Consider the following 15311-nt stretch of genomic DNA (forward strand, 5'->3'; position numbering starts at 1 on the left):
GAAATGCGGTACTGTATTAGCTCAAGTAACTGGACTGGGAGGAGAATAGGGCTGGGCTAGTTTCAGGAGTGGCTGGAACCAGGGACTCCAATGGCATCGACATTCTTGGTTTCTTGTCTCCTCTTCCCCTTCTGATTGCCCCAGTTTTTTTTTTTTTCAGATTAAACTTTTCATGAGACACAGCCACTAGCGGATCCTGATGCATATCCTCAGACTTTCTACCCAAAGGAGAAAAGGGGCCAGATCCAGGTAAAAAATTCTCCCAGATCCAGGTAAAAAATTCCTGTGGAGGACAGTGATTGGCAGGGGTTTCTATGCCCATTCTTGGGATCGATTTGTGGTGTGGAGGGGCAGGGAAATACCATGAATGTAGTCAGGAGGGCAGAATGTGTTCATAAAAGAAGAGGGGGCTGGGCAGTCTGAACAGAAGATGTGTCCTATATCTTCCTTCCTCTGAGAACTGTCCCTTTCCTTCTGTCCAGAGGGAGGCATCCTGGAAGGCTGCCCCATCAATCATTAGACATGGGCACCTGCTAGTCCACCAGCGTCCTTCCCCAGGAGTTTAGAACTGGGGCTCGGAGGAGCCAGAGCAGTCTGTGGCTTGCTTGTACTGAGAGGCTGTTGGAAGGGACATTTCTTCACTTTCAGTGGGAGGGCGGGGGTGGGGCAAGGAGCCGGGGCACCAGATGAGAGGAAAAGGAAGCAGCAACTTACACAGGGAAGTAGACACCAAGGGCTGGGCATTCTGATGGGATTTGCATCCTGGTTCCAGTGATTCCTGGTGTCCAGCCACATCCGTGGTGCCAACTCGGTGCAACACCCTTTCCCTTAAGGAAGCACAAATTGCATTTCTATTGCTTGTAATTAAAAGCACTCTGATCTCCATCTCACCCTAAAAACCAGCTACAACCCTGATGCGTTGACATATGGCACAACAGCATGATTAAACACACACGTGTGTGTGCATGTGTGTGTGTATGGGGGGGGGGGGTCTGGCATCAGTTTTCCTCGAATGAATCCAAATTCTGCCTCGTACTAACTCCATGACATCGCACAAGCCACTTGACCTCTGTGCGTCAGTTTCCGCACCTGTAAAAGGAAATATTAACAGCACCTGCGATCGTGTAGGGTGGGGGGAAAGGAATGTTAAACCATGTAGAGCACAGTGCCTGGCACGCAAAAACCACTCAATATTAGCTGTTATTCACAGTAGGGCACAGTAGGGCACCGTAGGGCAGGAGTGTCTGGGAGAAATGTAATCATCTCTTTAAAGATCAAAGAAGCAAGCCACGGGAGAGTAACTTCCCACAAACACACTCTCTAGCCAGGGATCATATTCCCAGCTTGTTAGATGTGCCATGTTGAAACGACCAGCCACCATTCCAGATGCTTGGCTGCCAATATAGACGAGGGATAAATTTGTCCTAAGAAAATTGAGCTTTGCTGGAAAGCTCGTATTGGAGTATGAGGATGATACTCACCTCAGACACTGTCATATTTAAAATATGACATCTGAGTGTCAACATATAGAGAGAGTAGATGACCAGACCTGCATGTGGCTTAGTCTGGGTACAGAATCTAGAAATTCCTTATAATGACGTTTTCCTGCAGTGTCCATACATAGGCAAACACAAGCAACACATGTCTATAAGGGAGCATGATTATTGTCATAAAAAAGGCGGTATTTGGAGGGATCATCAGTATGCCTGAAAACCTATGTTGGCTGGCTTCTTAGCCATCTTTTGGTTGACTCTAGGAGCTTCTATGTCTATACAGTAGACAACACAGTAGCACGGGTAACTTAGCTTACTTTCACTTTTAGTGATCTAATTTTGGGAAGAGCTGGAAAGGAGTGGAAATAAAGAATCACCAGTGTTTCGTTTTAACGAGAGATTGTATTTTAGAAGAGAGTAAGAGCAAGAAGGAAAAAGAATGGGAGAGAGTCAAATCTCCCCGGCACTGCCTTCTGGCCAGCCCACTTTTACTTTTATTCCTTACAGTTGGAAATAATGCACCTTCACATCTCCCTTCCTGAAGAGCGAGCCCTGTGAGATCAGGATCCAAGCCTGGGCTGTCTGTCCCCCACATAGGACTCACCTCTGCGCCTGACCTACACTAGGACCCAACTGTTTGCACTTGCTGATTGAAAGATGAAGGGGATCGGAAAGGCCTAGAGGGGAAGGACAAGAGTAAAGAGGACAGTTGTCTGAAAGTTGGACTTGGAAGTCCTCAGGATTGGGGCAGCACTAGAGGACCTCCCAGGTGAGGTGTACAGGCTGATGGTTAAGGTGAAAGTCTTTGGAAAGGGTTTTTATTTTTAATGTTTTTTGTTTATTTTTGAGAGAGAGGGAGAGGGAGAGAATGAGTGGAGGAGGGGCAGAGAGAGAGAGAGGGAGACACAGAATCCGAAGCAGGCTCCAGGCTCTGAGCTGTCAGCACAGAGCCCAACGGGACTCGAACCCACGAGTCACGAGATCATGATCCGAGCCGAAGTCAGGCACTTAACCGACTGAGCCACGCAGGCGCCCCTGCGGGAAGTTTTTAACAGTGGACATGCTGTTACGTTAAGTCTAGTGGTACTTTCCTTCGGTGATACTAAACCTTACACAAAGAAAGTTCTTCGGTGAATGATGCCTCTTCCATTCCGTGAGCAAATATGCGCTGCTTAACCCACGACGACAAGAATCTTGGGATGTTTTACGTACATCTTGAGGAAGAAATGGTTTTGTACACGTGTGTTCATTTCTATAGCTTTTTCTTGCATACGAAGTACAGGTGTAATGTGGAATAATTAGAAAACACATAAGACATAGAAAAAACATAATAAAACAAAAAATGTGTCAACTCTACTCAAAGAAAAAACAACACCAGCAACGCCACTCCCCAGAGCTAGTACTCTCAGCATGTTCATGTATTCCACTCAATGATTAAACAGCAGTTACTGAGCACCGAATACATAACAAGCTTCCTGCTCTTGCTGGCTATGATGTTGAGCAAAAAGAGACACAGCTCTTGCCTCAAAGGTTACAGTCTGGAAGACACGTCTTCGTCAAGTAATGATATAAATATGTATCATTATATAAAAAAGCTCCAACTGTGATCACTGCTATAAAGGAGAGGTGTGTGAGGGGCGCCTGGGTGGCGCAGTCGGTTAAGCGTCCGACATCAGCCAGGTCACGATCTCGCGGTCCGGGAGTTCGAGCCCCGCGTCAGGCTCTGGGCTGATGGCTCGGAGCCTGGAGCCTGTTTCCGATTCTGTGTCTCCCTCTCTCTCTGCCCCTCCCCCGTTCATGCTCTGCCTCTGTCTGTCCCAAAAATAAATTTAAAATGTTGAAAAAAAAATTAAAAAATAATAATAATTAAAGGAGAGGTGTGTGTGTAGGGAGACCTGACCTGGTTGTGAAGGTCTGTTATTGGAAGTTTGGGGCAGTGATTACTGAGCTGAGGATTAACTCCTAGGAATCAACTCAGAGAAATCAGAAGGGAAGAGTGTGCATAACACGAGCGCCATAAATCCAAAGGCCCTCCTGTGGGAGGAAGTATGGTGAATGGCAGGCTGAAGTGTGTACCAGATAAAGCTGGTGAGTTAGGGAGAGGGCACACCTAGCAGAGCTTAGTATCCTTAGTTTAGAAATTATACCTTCTACGCATTTGACAAGTTTTGCCTGTGAGGAGCCAGGGATGCACTTACTTACACAGAGCGGATTTATACCATACACTGTTTTTATCGGGGACTTCTTTTAAAGTTTATTTCTTTTGAGAGAGAAAGAGTGTGCATGCATGCATGATCAGAAGGAGGGACAGGGAGAGGAGAGAGAATCCCAAGCAGGCTCCGCACGCTCAGAGCAGAGCCCGACTCAGAACTCGATTCCACGAACTGTGAGACCATGACCTGAGCCAAAACCAAGAGCCGGACGCTTAACCAACTGAGCCACCCAGGTGTCCCAGCGACATTTTTTTGAACAATAAGTACACACTTATTTAACCCAGCTCTTGTTGTTGAAAATACAGATCGTTTCCAATTTTCCAGTTATGAACAATGCTGTGAAAGACGTTTTTATATATGGACATTTGTCCAAATATGTAACACAAATTTCTACAAGTGGAATTGCTGTTTCTGCAAACTTGTTAACATGTTTTGATGATAATCTTATCTGGAAAATAAGCACATTCAACTGTCAAGATTTGATGCTTTGTGATGCTATGGTCTTTTGAGGTTAGTACCACTGTTACATTTGGAGGCATTTTTGGTGACTTTCAGAAAACTGCTCTCTCGTTTTCCTCAGCATGTGAGAAAGTTCCTTCTATTTCTGCTTCTTCCTTGTCCTTTCCACAAATTCAGATCACTCAGTGCTGACTGCCGATGAAGTATCTCTAACAAGGCTGTAGAAGCCTGACTGAGCTACTCCCGGGCTCCACAGGAAAGGCTTTTTTATCTGTCTCTGAAGGAGCTTCCACTGGACTTAAGACATTGGAAGAGAAGCCCGGTTCTGATACTCCTTTCCTCTCCCCTGGCCTCCTATTTTGTCCAATTCCATTTCATGCAGTAAATTCGCTAACTTGTTAAAGGCAAATGAAGCTCAGACGATTCTATTACAGGCCACTTCCATTCTGAGTTGACAGATGCCATCTTCTCAAGAAACTGTCTTCCACTGACCATTTTCAGTACCTACTGGCAAACTGGCCTCTTCCCCTTGTTTGCACTCCGCACCCTTAGATTATCTTCTAAGAACCCATTTACTGTTAGATCATAGATAATTTCTAGGCTTCTAATCTTTAACATAGCCAATCTATTTACATTTTTCTTTAACCGTTCTTTGCATTCCATGTCTTCGTTGTAAAAAAAAAAAAAAAAAAAAAAAAGTTCCCAAGGGCAACGGGACACGCTTGCTAAAGTATAGCGCAGCCAGACTTTGGGTAGGCCTTGGAAGATACCGGCGGTGTAGGTGAAGTTAGGCTTGCAATATACCAGGTACAGTACGGTGCACACTGCATTACATAGGTTATTCCTTTTAATCCTCACGGCAACCCTGTGAGGTGGATATCAGCAGGGTCCCCGTTTTACAGATTAAGAAATTGAGGTTTAGCGAGGTTGCCGCTCATCTACAGTCACTCAGCTACTAAGTGGGGAGTGGCTCCCACTTCTGCTTGTAAACGACGCGATGAAGAAAAGGGAGGCAGGCCAAGAAAAATATAAATCCCGGGGCGGGGGGCGGGGGGGAGGCAGAGAAGTTAACTTAAACTGGCGGGCGGCACCCTCCCGGTCTCCTTCCCGCCCGCAGCTGAACTTCTAGCGTAGCCCGCACGCCTCCCAGCGGCCGCTTCCCTGCTCCCTGCTCTTCCGGCCTCGGGAGGGCGTCAATACCCAGCGCCTCGCGCCGCCATCGGCCTCGCGCGTGCGTGTGGCGTAAGGCGTCGGGTGAGGAGGCGGGTCTTCCGGCCCAGATTCAAACCATTTCCTGCAGGAGCCGGAAGACCGTCCCGGACGGCGTTCGGGGCGGCCTGTGTGTGGAAGCGAGCGCCGGGCCGCCGGCCTTCCCGCGCCGGCTAGTCGCCCCATGCCGCGGGCTGCGGCCGCCAGTCCCCGCTCGCATTGGCGGTGCTGAGGCGCCGGGGCGACAGCGCGCGAAATGTCGTCGGGCCTCCGCGCCGCCGACTTCCCCCGCTGGAAGCGCCACATTTCGGAGGAGCTGAGGCGGCGGGACCGGCTGCAGAGGCAGGCATTTGAAGAGATCATCCTGCAGTGTGAGCGGCGGGCGGGTGCGGGGAGTGGGCGGGCGGGGCCCCACAAGAGCCGGCGGGAAGCCGAGGCCGAGCCCTGGCGACGCCCGCGCGCCTTGTGGCCGCCCCAACCCTTTTTTGGATCTTATTCTCTTTCACTGTAGACGGTTTCCCTACTAAACTGAGTGTTCTCCAGGGGCAGGCACCGTTCGTGCCTGTGCTTGGAAATCCAGCAGCCGCGCTTTGTGTACTTGAATAGGCTCCGGAAACGGCCCGTTTCGGGCCTCGTGTTATGAAACGGTCACCGTCTTTAAGCCTTAACTCGCACAACTAATGTTGTCCTCTTAGTGTAATGAAATGTTCAGCCTTGGAGTCCTCAGACCTCTTGTCTTTACTCCACCTCGGTGTTCTTTAACTGTTACAGGTTTTTGAGTCTTACTGTTTAGGTGGGACGTTGTGGTCTTTACTATTACTGAAAACTTCAATATGGAAGAGGTGGATTCCTCCTCTCTCCACCCCTCTGCACTTTGAGGACAAAAGTGTTTGTACCCTTAGATGAGTCCTAATGAGCGTTTCTTTGCCCCCCTTCCCAATTTTACCTAACTGATGACACATTTGGGGGAAGAAATGGGCCCTTTTCAGTCCTATGGTTCCATCTGCCCTTTGGAGAAAAGTCTGGAGTTAATGTCGATGATGAGGTTCAAAGCGATAGAGATATTGAATTCTGACTGTGCTAGATCAGTGGTTCCCTATCTTATGTGCACGTTGGTATGACGTGGATCTTTTAAGAATTAAAAAGCCCAGACCGATTAAATTGCAGTATTTAGGGTGGGACAGGGGAGTGAGTGGTTTTTGGTGCTCCCCAAGTATTTCTCATATGTGGGCTAGTTTGAGTGCTGTGGTAAATGTGTGGTATGTGTTATTTCACTTTATCTTCTTGAAAATTCTATGAGGCAGGTCCTAGTGTTGCCTTAGGAAACCCAGGCTAAGAGAGATTAAGTATTTCTTTGGGGAGGCATGCAGATTCGTGTTGGAGTCTGGATTTGAACACGGATGTGATGGGTCCTAACTTTTGCATTAAAAAAAATTTTTTTTTTTTTAATGTTTACTTATTTTTGAGAGAGTGAGACAGAGCATGAACGAGGGAGAAACAGAGGGAGAGGGAGACACAGAATCTGAAGCAGGCTCCAGGTTCGGGGCTGTTAGCACAGAGCCCGACGCAGGGCTCGAACTCACGAACCGTGAGATCATGACCTGAGCGGGTCAGATGCTTAACCGACCGAACTACCCAGGAGCCCCTGCATTTTGTTTTTCTCGCTGGAGCCCCCAAGAAATGACCCTTCCTCGCTTTCGCTGAATCCACCCTCTTAAAAAAGATGGGAAGGAAAGAGAGGTGATGTGCTGTCGTGCGAATTCCTTTTACCCTAAGAGATGTGGCTACCAGAAGCACAGGAAACCCTTCCAAGTCAAATGCACGTGGGTCACATAAATTCAGGTGGTCAGGTATTTATTGAATGCTTAATCTTAAAAGCTAACACATACCGAAGGTCACATGGGACTGGAAGTCTGACTCCACCCCTTGCTGAACTTTTCACTTACCTTTCTGGGTCTGGTTTGCTGCATCTATAAAATGCAGGTGAAGCTTGCCCTGTCTGCTTCATAAAAACTGTGTGTGTGTGAGTGCTTTGAAAGCCATCTACATAATAATAGCCCATAAACAGAAGTTGCTTGTAATTGTACTGACAGAGATCGAATGGTTTTTCTGCATTGACAGTGGACATTTCGGTGGGGTGGGGGGGATGTAGGAGGAAACTCGGAAGGAGACCATCCTGGAGAGGGAACCCATCATTAAATAGCTGTAGTCAGTAGCGCGTGCCTGAGGGGCTAGGAGCCCCGACTGAGATGAGAGGTAGTTAGAGGGCTGGAGAGCAAGACAACCTTTGCCTGTTAAGTTTTTCTCTTGGACATTGGGGAGGTCACTTCCAGTTTGCCTGTGGAACACCTTCCATTCCTTCTTGCCTTCCCAGGCCAGTCAAGTTCAGTTCCTGCCTGAGCCTAAAGAGAAAGATGAAAAGAGACTGTAGGGACAGGTGGCAGCTCTCCCTCAGCTGGATCCTTCTCTTTTTTTTTTTTTTTTTTAATTTTTTTTTTTTAACGTTTATTTATTTTTGAGACAGAGAGAGACAGAGCATGAACGGGGGAGGGTCAGAGAGAGGGAGACACAGAATCTGAAACAGGCTCCAGGCTCTGAGCTGTCAGCACAGAGCGCGACGCGGGGCTCGAACTCACGGACCGTGAGATCATGACCTGAGCCGAAGTCGGCTGCTCAACCGACTGAGCCACCCAGGTGCCCCTGGATCCTTCTCTTTAGTGCGAAGAACTTTCAAGCAGGATTCCTCTGGAATGCCTCCTGTCCTTTTTAAGACCTGACGATCCCAGGGCACCCAGCTCTGGTGTGACACTTTAAAGACCTTATTAGAGCCCTTTGATGTGAGTGAACACCCAAGGTTGCAATCACATTTCCATGTTCTGTTGAACTGATGGATGAAATTAATCTAGACCAAGAGTATTTCTGTTTCTGTCCAGGAGTTCCATTTTCCACATGTAAAGGAGAAGTGGGGCTCAAGACTCTTTTAGAAGAAAGATAAGCCCTTCCGACAGGAGTACTCACTGGCACGAACCGTATCGAAATTTTGTTCTAGAGCGGTTCTGATCTCACACTTGTAGGATTTGTGACAACCCCCATCAAATGTAGCTATTCTGCAAGTGTCCCACGATCAATCTCTTGTTCTGCTCAGTGCCCCTTCCCCTCTTGCTAGTCCCCGTGGACTGTCATTCCTAACTACTTGTCATTTGAATTCCTGCGCCATGCTTCCTGTCACTTTTGTTACTTTTCAGAAAGAAAACTCAGTTTCTCTCTTAAGTTCTCCACTCGTGTGTTCTTGACACGTTAGCATCTTGCAGCCAGTCGCCTGAGCAAGGAATTTCAGGATAATCTTTGACTTCTTACTAGTAAATCTTCATGTCACAGCCTGCTTTTCAAATCTGTTAATTCACCACTGCCAGTAAGAAAAGGTCTGAATTTTTCATTCTGCTCGTTCATGTGTTGGCTGGCTCCAAGTTTTCATTTTTTAACCAGATAACTGCCTGCCCTCCTGCCTGGACTCCACCATCTTCACCCGTAAAACCACCCAGGCAAATGAGGGAAGATCACTCTTCTGTTCCCTTTTATGCTTGACCCTCTGTTATACTTGAGCTCCTTGAGGTCAAGGACTTTTCATAGTTGTATCTCTAGTGCCCAGATCTAAAAATTAAATTTTCCAAAGGTAATAATACGGTAAAGCTGTTTCGCATTGCTTAGAGGTGTGTAACGTGTCATTTTTCCATTGTATTTGGTTGTGGTTTTTGTCTCGTTTTATTTTTTTACTCCTATGCTTAAAAATAGGTAAGTGGGGGACATTCTTGCAGTGAAGTTTCCACGGGTTCCTTTGACTGGGTTGCTCATGCTCAGGCCAAGAAGCATCGAAGGAGCGTATGTTCCTGGGTGTTGAATGGTTGCTACCATTGCTGTCAAAGTGCAGTACCTAGGACTTTGAGGCCTCTTGAAAATGAAACCTATCTAGTCTTCTGGTTGTTTTTTTGGTCCAGATCTTTATAGGATAATAAGTAGTAATAAGGTGTGCACCGTTAAAAATTTTTTTCTTCTCTTTTTTAACAGATAACAAGTTGCTAGAAAAGTCAGATCTTCATTCAGTGCTGGCCCATAAGCTACAAGCTGAAAAGCATGACGTCCCCAACAGGCATGAGATAAGGTATTTTGGAACTATCCTGTATCGCTTGTGTCTCTTCAGCAGAAACGTGTCTGCGTTTAGTTGTCACTGCCCGTTTAGAGGCAAACAGAATACCGCGTCTGTGCTCCAGTTTGTGTCTGCTCCTTTCAAATACGAACTTCTGAAGCCAAGTACCTAAAATTCTTTTCTGAAGGTATATGCCCACCCAGAAGGCTTAGCAGTAGGTGCTGTGAGCTTGAGAAGTTGCTCAAGGCAGGTAACTGTGCCAATTCCTTCTTCGGCCTCGGGGTCCACTTTTTCTGAATAATCACATCAGTAAGCATTCTTGAGCAGATTTACACGAATCTTGTTAATACTGGATTATATCCTGGTGCATAAACATATAAAGTGCTTCGTATATAGTACAGGTCTATTTGATCCTTTTTAGTTCGGTGGATTTCAACATATTTTAATAGAGTGTGAAATTAAGCTAGCTGGTGGCAACAAGCTTTTTTTTTTTTTTTTTTTTTTAAGAAAGATTAGGAGAAACCTGCATTTTAACAGAAAGGGTAAGTTGTTTCATTAAACATGCAAATATGTGTTCACAATGGGAAGTTTGATATGTTTACTTGGGTTATTCATGTAAACTGTATTTCTTTTTGGGGGGTAAGGTCCAAGAAAATCTAATAGCCAGACTTAAGCAAAAGCAGTTTACCATAGAATCATTCTGTAGTGTTATTATTTTTTCCATGTTTATCACGTTTGCATATTACATATGAGAGTTTGTATGGGAATAGTTCCCATTATTGCTCTAAAATCTATATACTTTTTTGCCTATCCGTTAACATTTACCAACAAAAACAAGTTGGTAGTAATTCAGCGATTTTTTTAAAACCCAGAAATGTGAGGTGTGGCTGAATTTATTTATCTCTGTAGCTAAATCTGCTGTATAACCATCTGCCATCCATGTTTCCTCATTTCACAAGATGGTCTCCCAGCACACCAGAGTGGGCAAGAGGAACAGATGGCCCAGCCCAGGGTTTGTCCTTGCTTAATAATAAATTCAAGAGATCCTGCCTGACTGTGGCCGGGGTGGGGGTGGGGGGCGGGCGTGAGCGGAGGGGGGGCTACTGTAGTATTTACAATATTAGTTGCAATGTTCTGGTCAATTTTAGGTGTAGAAAATGCCATTTTACCTTTTTCATCTAAATTCAGTCAACTGAAAACTTGCAATACTTTGTTTCTATGTAGTTAGATTCTGGGTGATTATACTTCTTTATTCTTTATTGGTCAGCCAAGCTTATTTGTTTGGAAAGGTGCAGTAAACAAATACACAGTAATTCTTTTGACTATCACTGGAGTGGTAATTTAATTGGAGGTCCTTCCTTTCCTACAAACTTGAGCCCCTAATCAAGCCTCTCCTCCTGACCGCCTTGTTTCTATTAATGGTGTTCTTATTTTCCACAAGTCATCTATGATTCCTTTTTCCCTCAGTATCCTGCCCCTCCTTGTTGGTAGTCACCCACTCAGGCATGCTCATTTTTCACTCACAGCCTCTTAATGCATCTGTCCCTTCATCCGGTGGGGAGACTAGCTCAAGGGGTGTTTGATGGTGTCGTAAGGGTGTTTGCAGAAGATGGGCCTGGTTGTTTCCTTCTGCCTTCTGTCTCCTTAAGTTCTGCCTGTCTCATCCTAGTTATTCTTAAAACGCTACAGCCCATGCTTAAAAAGCTTTATCTGGATCAATTATCTGAGTCTCTTCTGAAGTGTTTTAATCCCTTTGCTTTCTGAATAGGTTAACATTAAACTCCTCAGCCCAGAAGTCGTTCAGTCCTGTCTTTGTGTGTGTGTATGCTTCCTGGACCGCAGCATCTGGCAGAATTGTCAGAAATGCAGAATCTTGGGCCCCCGACCAGATTGACCGTTTCAGAAACTGGGGGTGCGGGGATGAGGGTGGTAAGGGCCACCATAATCTGTAATTAGGTGTCCCTGAGAACCACTGCTTTAGACCATGGCTGCCCAGGAGTCCTTGTCAGCTAGCTGCATCACCTGAGGGGTACAATGAGTGGCCTGATGCTAGCGTCCTAGAAGAAGGGACTGGTTTTACATTTGCATATTGCACATTGCTTTGCATTGAAATAAGAGGATTTAGTACAAATAATTTCTAGTCTTTCTGCCTCGTTTAGGATGGTTTCTTGTAAAGTGTTCCACTTTCTAATCTCTTGGCTTCGACTTCATGGGCTAAAATTGGGGAAGGATTAAGTTGCCTCAAAGGATGAGGTATTAGGATGTGCTTAGAACATGTGATAGAAATAGCTTTAGACATCAAGGGTAAAGTTAGGAGGGACTGTCATGCTGCTGCTCCCTTTTCCCTCTGGTTTGTTACAGGGCAGACAGAGGAGGCTGTTCTCCCCCCTCCCTTTGGGTGCTGGTGTCCTACTTTTCCAGCATCTTCCTCTTCTCCATCTTGTGCTTTTCCTGGGTGATGGTTTAAACGTCTATCATCTGATGGTTCTCATCTGTAGCTGCAACAGAGACCCCAGCCCTGAACTGGAAGCCCACAGTTCAGTCATCTGCTGTTTCTGAGAGAGGATGTAAACCCTTGTGAAGTCTCCAAAACCACATTGACCCTGAGAGAATCTGAACTCAGTTCTGTGGTTTCAGATATAATCTGTTTGCTGACAGCTTCTACTTGCTCTCTTTGAGCTTGGACCTCTTTACGTGACGTGCAGACTCTGACACCCGGTTTCCACTCCACACACCAGCTTGGGTGTCCAAACCGCACTCTTCAGGCCTCCCCCGAAGCCTGCTTCCCCCCTAGTCCTAACCATCTCAGTAGGTGGCACCTGTGTTTTATCAGTTGCTCCCAACGCCTTGGAGTCCTCATTGACTGCTGTCTTTCTCGTAGACTCCACAGCCAAGTCCAAGGCAAATCCAAGGACTCTCTTCGGAATGGATCTAGGATCTGACCACCTCTCACTCCCTCCGCTGCTACCACCTCGACGTGAGCTGGACTGTGTAACAGCCTGCTAACTGATCTCCCTGTTTCTACCCCTGCCCCCCTGCAGTCAGCAACCATAGCTGTGCTTTTAAAGCATACGTTACTCTTCTGTTCACAGCACGACCGTGGCTTCCAGTCATGCCTAGGAAAAGTCAGGGTCCGAAGAGGGGCCTGGGAGGCACTGCATGATGGCCCCACCTCCTCCCTGACCGTCTTCTCTACCCTCCTGCACGCGGGGCTCCTCTCACACTCTCCCGAGTACACCAGTTGTGCCACTGCCTCCGAGCCTTTCCAACACTTGACGTTTCTTCTGTGCGTCAGGCTCCAGCCCCTGGGGGCTGCATAGCTTGCTCCTCACTTCTTTCCAGTCTGCAGTCATGTGTTGCCTCCCAGAAGCCTTCGAGTGCCCTATATAGAACAGGACCCCTGTTGCTGTGTTCCCCTCTTTACCCTTAGTTTCTCTTCACATCTGACCATCTGACTTCATGTATTTACTTGTCTGTTGTCTGCTCTTAACTGTTTATCAGTTGCACAAGGGGGCGCCTGGGTGGCTCAGTCAAGCATCCAGCTTCGGCTCAGGTCATAATCTCGGGGTTCGTGGGTTCAAGCCCTGCATCGGGCTCAGTGCTGACAGCTCAGAGCCTGGAGCCTGCTTCGGATTCTGTGTCTCCCTCTCTCTCTGCCCCTCCCCTGCTCACGATCTGTTTCTCTCTCTCAAAAAAATTTTTCACTTGCATGAGAGCAAAGCTTTGTGTTCACTTCCTTCTTCCAGCTCTAAGGTCAGTGCCTGGCACAAATGGACCTTGTCTTCTCCATATTTACCTAAACTTCATCTGGAACCCATGCTTTGTTCCTGACACGACCAGTGTTTGGGTTGTGGCTGGTTTATTTTACCAAGTGTCTCATGTTTCCTGCCTTCTAGAACTCCATTGCTTGGAGGAACTGAACTGCTTTACTGGCTACGTTGTCATGTGCAGGTTTGAAATCCTGAAGTTACTGTTCACTGCCTGATCGAAGAGGTTTGAGGTCTGATTTTTTTTTTTCCTTTCCTCTCTTTTTTGCACGTTCTCTTCGTCTTCCTGGTTTGGGGATTTAGTCCTGGCCACGACGGTGCATGGAATGATAGTCAGCTACAAGAAATGGCCCAGCTGAGGATTAAACACCAAGAAGAACTGACTGAATTACACAAGAAACGTGGGGAGGTACCGATAGCCGCTCCCCATCTGTCTTCTGCTCTGTGCGGGCCCTGTGGTGGGGGAACAGGTGGGCAGGCACACTAGAATTAGCAGCCATCCCAGCTGCCTGTGGCATCGGCCTGTCTCTGAGAACGCAGCATCGGGAAAGGTGAGGTCTTCCCCTCCACCAGCAGAAGGGTGAGCCCATGGGATAACTGCTGGTTGCCACACTCACAGGTGGCATGACAGGTATAAGTGGAGAAACCTCGAAGGAAAGAGCTTGCTGCTTGTTCTACCGAAGGTCTAATACCTTCCTAAAGCATTTGAGAGTGAACCCTGCAATTTCAGAAAAGTTCATTAGAAAGAATGAAAAAGTTCTGGGCTGTGTTTATGCTGGGTGGTGGTCTGATGGCAAATTGTAAAAAGAAAAAGTTATCAGTTCATCTCAGTTGATCATTTTATCAGCTGAAGGGTTTGAAAAGGTGGCCAGCAGGGGTGGGGGTGCAGACAGGTGTCCTCAGAGGGAACCTGTAGCACTTCTCGTCTGCCCACGGCTGCTGTCGGCAGGCGGGGAGCCCACATCGTTCCCATGAATGTCCCCATTGACCCCTCTGCTCCTCACTGCCACCTAGCTCGTTTCTTCTTGGTGCCTGGGCTGAATCCCACGGGCATGTTTTCTAGAGTAATCCACTGTTGTTTAGTTTCCAGCTGAGGTCCTGAAATCTCTCACTGATGAAAGTGTTCTTTCCTCCCCAGTTAGCTCAGTTGGTGATTGACCTGAATAACCAAATGCAGCAGAAGGATAGGGAGATGCAGATGAATGAAGCAAAGTGAGTAGAGGCGACCCTTCTGGGACTGGTCATGGGTTGCACTTGTCCTTTTATTGTCGGCCGGTGGGCGGGGCCGGCGGTGATGGCTGGTGGATGGGAGCCACACCGGGCTCAGCAAGAGTGTCATTTCTGTGCATGCACAGCCTACCTGCTCTAAGGGAGACAAAGGCAAGGACAGTGCCCTCGGTCTCCCAGGTTCCCAGCACACCCCTGGGAAGTACCCTTGGCCCTTGGAGTGTTCCTGAAGCATTCATGGCTCTCCCTGTGGGCACTGCATATGGCAGCCGGTGTCTTCTGTGGTGGAGATGCGGCCAGCATATGTGAGTGTGTGGCCCTTGGGATCAGGGATGAGTTTGTGGGCAGGACTATCCTTGATCAGGGAGAAGCCTGGGATTCCCAGTCCTAGGACGTTTGAGCTGGAGGGGAGCCTGTCTTTCATCTGTGCCTTTTTCCCTTTCTCTGCAGACACGGGTCTCCAGAGGCTTAGAAAGGCATCTTTGCTCCATGAATGATAGAATCAATAGAACGTGCAGAATTTCCAACCTCCTCTTAAGCCCCCACTTTAGGCATCAAAGCTCCCTCTGGGGATCCTGCTTTTGTAGTCATTCATCATCTGGATGAATTTCACCCTACATATTTCCTCTCCTAATGGGCTTGTCCTGGAAACCACTGGGGCTGGGCTGGGCTGGGCTAAGTAAGAGTCCTCCATGGCACCAGGTATGCTGGCTGAGGTGATTGTTGGCGGCCCATGCTCACGTACCTGGCCAGGGTCTCCGGCAAAGGCTCTCGCGTGGTGCCATTCCTCCTCTCTGTG

The 15311-nt window shown here is 47.4% G+C and overlaps 1 protein-coding gene across 3 annotated transcripts in view; it reads left to right on the forward strand.

Moving 5' to 3' along the window:
* The first annotated feature begins 5454 nt into the window (after positions 1 to 5454).
* Positions 5455 to 15311, forward strand: part of ATG16L1 (autophagy related 16 like 1) — a 36346-nt gene continuing 26489 nt past the window's right edge. For 2 of the 3 annotated variants that reach the window (XM_043578201.1, XM_043578203.1), the window contains exons 1-4: positions 5460 to 5745; positions 9440 to 9533; positions 13589 to 13694; positions 14424 to 14497. In XM_043578201.1, coding sequence (XP_043434136.1) covers positions 5631 to 5745; positions 9440 to 9533; positions 13589 to 13694; positions 14424 to 14497 — 389 coding nt within the window. In that variant the 5' untranslated portion in view covers positions 5460 to 5630. Of the gene's footprint in view, positions 5746 to 9439; positions 9534 to 13588; positions 13695 to 14423; positions 14498 to 15311 lie in introns of all 3 variants that reach the window. The other variant, XM_043578202.1, reaches the window with a different exon arrangement.

The sequence above is a fragment of the Prionailurus bengalensis genome, chromosome C1, assembly GCF_016509475.1.
Source record: "Prionailurus bengalensis isolate Pbe53 chromosome C1, Fcat_Pben_1.1_paternal_pri, whole genome shotgun sequence".
Classification (NCBI taxonomy): domain Eukaryota; kingdom Metazoa; phylum Chordata; class Mammalia; order Carnivora; family Felidae; genus Prionailurus; species Prionailurus bengalensis.